We start from the raw sequence: 6,000 nt of genomic DNA, 5'->3' as shown, positions 1-6,000 counted from the left end.
GTTACTTCGAGAAAGGGAAACTGCAGCCTGTCTCCACCATCTATAGGGCTTCAGAGGTAAAAAGGTGTGTTCCCAGTTAAAGGTGGGCAAATAGCAGAGCCAGGCTGAGACCCACCCGTCCTGACCTGGAGTCCGGGGCCCTCCTTTGGTAATATTTTGCTGGATGAAGCCATGCATTCCGTGTCTTTCGAAATTCCCTGTGGAGCCTAGTGCTGTCCTCAGAACTTGGAGCCAGCATCAACTGACCTTTGGTCCTTGGGGCAAAGACCTGGTCCATGAGCCCAGTCCAGGGACATAAAGGGAGAGTGGGTCTGAACCCTTGCTCTCTAAAGCAGGAAACCTCATGTCCTGCTCCAGATCCGTCAGAGCCCGGGAGACACTGTCGTACCCAGCTCACGGGGACAGCAGCGATGCGTCAGGACAGGGAGGTGTGGAAGCAGGTGTTCCAGGAATTAATCCGGGAGGTGAAACCATGGCACACATGGAAACTGACACTAGACAAAAGCCTTCTTCCTAACATCCTGAAACCAGGGTGGACACAATACCAGCAGTGGACCTGTGCCAGGTGAGTAGGGAATGCGATAGCAATATTCCAGAAAATTCTTGCTTATTTCTTATGGTGTACACTCGTTACTTGTCTTGTTGTGCTCACGCTTGTAAATTGAAGATTACAGGAAGCAAGGTGCCCTTGATCCAAGACGTTTTGGCTTCATTAAAAATTTTTCCCTTTTACACTGAACCGCAAAACCATAGCAGGACTGGGCTAATGCCCAGATACAGAGAAAACAGGCTGCGAGGGGTGAGGGTGAGAAGCAGTGAGGAAAAGAGAAGGGGAGGAGTGGAGGCTATTTCCCTCAACCACAGGAGAGTTGGACGAGCAGGACCCAGGGCTCATGCTCCCTGCAGTGGGAGACCTAGGGTCCAACACAGAGTCCGTGGGGAGAGGCCCTGTGTGCTGAGGAGAAGCGTCAGGGAGGGGGCAGAGGACGGGGAGAGCTGAGCAACACTCAGCAACCTTACCCCTCTCTACTCCAAGCTGATGGAGTCTTGTTAAAATAGGACCCTCAGAAGTCATCCAGAGTCTCACCCTCTCTTTTCCAGTTGGGAAAGCAGAGCCGCAAGGATTGGGGGTGGGAGGCTGGGACTCTAGCTCGGGACTGGGGCCGTGCTCATTGCCTGCCCACCAACCCCTCGCCAGGAGAGGGTCCGGGCAGAGGAAGCAGAGCTCTCTTCTCCTGGTGGCGCATGGTTTTCCCAGGCCAAGAGCATGGGAGCAGAGTCTCAGCTCATTTCTCCCAGTTCTGGAGGCTGGAAGTCCAAGATCAAGGTGCCAGCTGCTCTTCTGAGCCACAGGCTTCTCCTTGTGTCCTCACATGGCAGAAGGAGCTAGGGCGCTCTGTGGGGTAGCTATTATAAGGGGACTAATCCCATTCCCAAGGGCTCCACCCTCACAACCTAATCACCTCCCCAAGGCTCCACTTTCTAACACCATCACCTTCAGCGTTAGGATCCCAACATGGGAATTTGCGGGGGGACACAAACATTCAGACTATAGCACTTATCCACACCCACTTGTATCTATTTTTGGATTTCAGTTCAGGGTTCTCGGGGCTGTTGCACTTGTAGCCTTTGACCCACTTAAATCTACATTTGAAGAAGCCTTGATTTGGGGTCAAGAGACTGGAGTTCCAGTCCTGCCTCTTCCACTCACTGGGTCTCTGGGCATGACAAGTTCCCAGCGTGCGCTTCATTTCTAAAATGATCACATCGGACTTCGAATTTGCCCAAGATTCCTTCCAGCTCTGATGGCTTGTGATTTGCTGTTTTCATGGCAGACACATCTGTGGGTCACAGAGCATGCTGGTGGCACAATGGAGATAGGAACAAGGGGCTCGGGATTTCTTCCCCACTAATCCATGACCCGGATCAAATCATGTTTCTGTGTGTCCCTCCGGCACAGCCCACAACTGGGCCATAGTGGGCCATACTGGGCCAAGCTGAGGGTCTTGTCTTCTTTCTCCACAGGTTCCAGTGCTCCTCATGCTCTCGAAATTGGGCCTCTGCCCAAGTTCAGGTCCTTTTCCACATGCACTGGAGTGAGGGGGAATCCAGGGGCCAGGTGAAGATGAGGGTCTTTGCCCAGAGATGTCAAAAGTGCTCCCAGCCTTCGTTTGAGGTCCCCAAGTTCACAGAAGAGAACATCTCAAGGATCCTGACCAACCTGGTGTTGCAAATTCTGAAGAAATGCTATAGAGAAGGATTTACGTTCGTGGAGATTCCTATGATCAAGGAAATCTCTCTTGAAGGGCCACATGACAGTGACAATTGCGAGGCATGTCTGCAGGGCTTTTGCGTGCAGAATGAGTTAGGTCTGGCCATGTGGTCACCAATATCCCCATCACCTCCCACAATAAGCTCACCCATCCTCGGGATCACCACCGAAATACCTTCTCCCACGAGGAGTAGCACCGGAGGGGATGCAGTGAAGAAAAAGAAGGTATTACCCAGACAGTCGTTTCCTGAGACCACACAAGCTGAGAGCCTCCCCATTTCCTGGAGCCCGAGAGCAAACACCAACTTCCAGGCAGAGAGAAGAGACCAGAACTCCTTAAACAACTGCACTTTCTATTCCCACACAGCCCAGCATACCAGGAGCTTAGGCATGAGCTGCTGCTGCTGTCTCATGCTAATAATCATCATTGTAATTGTGGTAAAAACCACTATCTGAGCCTGGAAAGCGTGATGTTGAGTTTAAAAATACCAGACACACAGTCATCTATTGTATAATCCCATTGATGCAAAATATTCAGAATAGGTAAATCTAGAGATGGCAAGTGGATTTGTGGCTGCCAAACAAGGGACTGGGGGGAGAGGGGAAGTGGGGAGCAACGAGTTAATCTGTATGGGTTTTTTGAGGGGGTGATGAAAGTATTTTAGAGGTGATGGTTGCACAACACTGTGAATGCACCAAATGCCATTTATTTGTTCATTTTAAGATGGTTAATTTAATATAAATTTCACCTCAATTAAAAAAAAAAGAATGCTGCAATTTCATTCATTCTCTAGAGAACTGAGACTGAGGCGTTTATGGCTCACAGAACAGTTTGGAAATCTTAGGAAACCCGGGGGCCCTCTCCCCAGACGATTTTGCACAGACCTTCTGATGTCAATCTGTGGAGGCGTTTGCCGTCCAAAGCATTAGTCTGAAAAGCCGGGTTCTAGAGCAGTGGTCTCCACCGAGGAGCTACATGCAGCTGAGGGCTGAGGCAGGACCATCTGCCAAGGTGGGGAGATATCCTTAAAACTCCATTTAATTTTTGTTTGTACTTAACTATTTCTTGTCACATGTTTTATCATGTATGTTAATATATTAGTAGAATGGTATAGTGATATGATAAATAAATACACACCCATTTGGAGTGGGTGTTCAGTTTCTCATTGACAGGGTTGCAAAATCAGAAACATCGTTACGGGGGACCCTGTTCTGAAGGACCAAGGGTGGAAGTCTGTCCATGGATTCTCACCAGGATTCTGAAACCAAGTTGCTTTCTATAAAAGTTTTCTATTCTGATTAATGAGAATAATTTTAAGACTCATTCTCACATCTTTTTTATCTAGAAATAGGAATCCTTCTGTATATGTAGCTTAAATGAAAGCAGTAGTCATTTACAGCAAATGCTCCTTTTCACTCGCCCTTGTCTCCTGCCTCTCTCATCAACGACAGTGGTTCCTGAAAGCACAGGCTGCTCCTGCTGGGACAGTCTCTAGAACTTTTTCATTTTGCAAAACTGAAACTCTGTAGCCATTAAACAACTCCCCTTTTCTCCCTCCCCCTAGGCCCTGCTAACTATCATTCTTCTTCCTGTTTGTATGAACCTGGCTACTTTAGATACCTCATACATGTGGAATTATATAGTATTCGTCTTCTGGTAACTGGCTTATTTCACTTAGCATAATGTCCTCAAGGTTCATCCATGTTGTAGCATATGACAGGATTTCCTTCCTTTTGGGGGCTGAATAATATTCCACTGTATGTATGTACCACACTTTGTTTATCCAGCCATCCACTGATAGACGCTTGGGTTGCTTCCACCTTTTGGCTGTTGTGAGTAGTGCTGCTGTGAACATGGGTGTACAAATACCTCTCTGAGACTCTGCTTGCAACTCTTTTGGCTATATACTCAGAAGTGGAACTGCAAGATCATATGGTAATTCTACTTTAATTTTTTGAGGAACTGCCATGATGTTTTCTACAGCAGCTGCACCATTTTACAGTCCCACCATAAGGATTCCAATTTCCTCACATTCTAACCAGCACTTATTTTCTGTTTTTTTTTATATAATAGTCATATCAATGGGTGTAAGGTGATATCTCATAGTGCCTTCGATTTGCATTTCTAGAAAATGCAATTTTTTATGATGTAAGTTTACACTTTCAAGGCAATATCAGAAATAATATTTGTACAACTCAGCACAGAGATAACTATTGGGAACACAACAGAAATGTGTAGCTAAATTCTTCACAGACTTGCTATTCACGTTCAAACGTTGAAGCATAGTCTACATATCTGTATTAGGCAAACTCCAGGAACTTAAAATATAATAGTGGGACACGACAGAACAAACACATGCCTAAGAAACAAACATCTAAGAGAAAAGAGGGTGCCCCAGCAGCCCATAAATAGCTGGAAGCTCAGTGACCAGTGAGGTGGGGAAGGCATGCTGGGTCATTAATATAAAAAGGGGTTCTTAGTGGAAAGCAAATCATAAAATATTAAAGTGGGGATCAGCCTTAGAAATTGTCTTCTCCAACTCTACTTTTTTCAGGTGGGGAAAATAAGGCTCACCCAAAGTGAAGTGATTTTTCCCAGGATTATACAGTGCATTTGTGAAAGCGCTGGCCTTGCAATCCTGGCTCCCTGAGTTCCAATGTTGACTATCGGCCCCTTCAGGAGCTTACAAAATATGTTCAGAAAGTTACAAAAATAAACATGCTCTAAGTGAGAACCAGGGACTTCCCCGGTGGCCCAGTGGCTAAGGCTCTGCACTCCCAATGCAGGCGGCCCAGGTTCGACCCCTGGTTAGGGAACTAGATCCCACATGCCGCAACCAAGAGTTCGCATGCTGCAACTAAAGACCTCACATGTCACAATGAAGATCGAAGATCCTGCGTGCTGCAACTAAGACCTGGTGCAGTTAAATAAATAAACAAATAAATAATTTTTTTTTAAAAATCAGTGATGGAGTTAAAAAAATAAAAGTGAGAACCAGATCTTGTTTTGGACCACTTCATCGCCCATACCTGGGGTTACAGGAGCTACCTGGGGTTGACCAGTCACAACTGAAATTAGACTCTAGTGTAGCAGCTGATTACTAAAGACTGAAGTCCTAGCCCCAGACAGTGTCCATCCTTCCCTCAAAGCCACAGCTCTACTGGTGCAAGCTCAGCCTTGGGTCCTCTTTGTCTCCCTGGTGAATTTTACAATCAAGGCAAGTTCATCTATTTAACATCATATCTTCTTTGGTCCCATTACCAGTGTTTAGCTGCTTTCTTTCCTAAGAATTATGAGTGGTGCTAAGGCCCAATACTCAACTATAATTTGCTTCCTCTGTAATTTATATTATGCTGCAATAAAACGACATAAGCATCTCAATTTTTCATTCTGATGAAACAGCTGGAGACTCTAAGCAGAGATGTTTGAGCTGCCTATTAACACTGCAGTTTGGCATCATTTCAAGTTTTAAAGCTTAGATTTAATTTCCTAATTTTTAGAAATAAATCCAATATACATACCATAAAATAAGGATTTACACCTACATACACCACAGAACGATAACTAAGAAAACATACAGATGACCAAAAGCACATGAAAAGATACTCAACATCACTAATCATTAGAGAAATACAAATCAAAACTACAATGAGGTATCACCTCATACCGGTCAGAATGACCATCACCAAAAAGTCTACAAACAATAAATGCTGGAGAGGGCATGGAG

At 45.6% G+C, this 6,000-nt stretch overlaps 1 protein-coding gene across 1 annotated transcript; it reads left to right on the top strand.

Moving 5' to 3' along the window:
- The first annotated feature begins 350 nt into the window (after positions 1 to 350).
- On the top strand, positions 351 to 2,728 carry RTP3 (receptor transporter protein 3). The gene is made up of 2 exons (XM_065885921.1): positions 351 to 565; positions 2,026 to 2,728. The coding sequence occupies exons 1-2, from the start codon at positions 411 to 413 to the stop codon at positions 2,726 to 2,728; spliced, it is 858 nt and encodes a 285-aa protein (XP_065741993.1). The 5' UTR covers positions 351 to 410.
- Positions 2,729 to 6,000: the final 3,272 nt, after the last annotated feature.

This window comes from Phocoena phocoena, chromosome 10, assembly GCF_963924675.1.
Source record: "Phocoena phocoena chromosome 10, mPhoPho1.1, whole genome shotgun sequence".
Lineage (NCBI taxonomy): Eukaryota > Metazoa > Chordata > Mammalia > Artiodactyla > Phocoenidae > Phocoena > Phocoena phocoena.
Note: the sequence above shows the minus strand (reverse complement) of the source record. Positions and strands in the feature narration are given on the sequence as shown.

What these genes read in the sequence shown, in the direction of transcription:
- RTP3 (XM_065885921.1), top strand. Translation starts at nt 411, where the DNA reads ATGCGTCAGGACAGGGAGGTGTGGAAGCAGGTGTTCCAGGAATTAATC. An exon ending in CAGCAGTGGACCTGTGCCAG is followed by an intron (nt 566 to 2,025) that starts GTGAGTAGGGAA and finishes CTTTCTCCACAG; the next exon opens with GTTCCAGTGCTCCTCATGCT.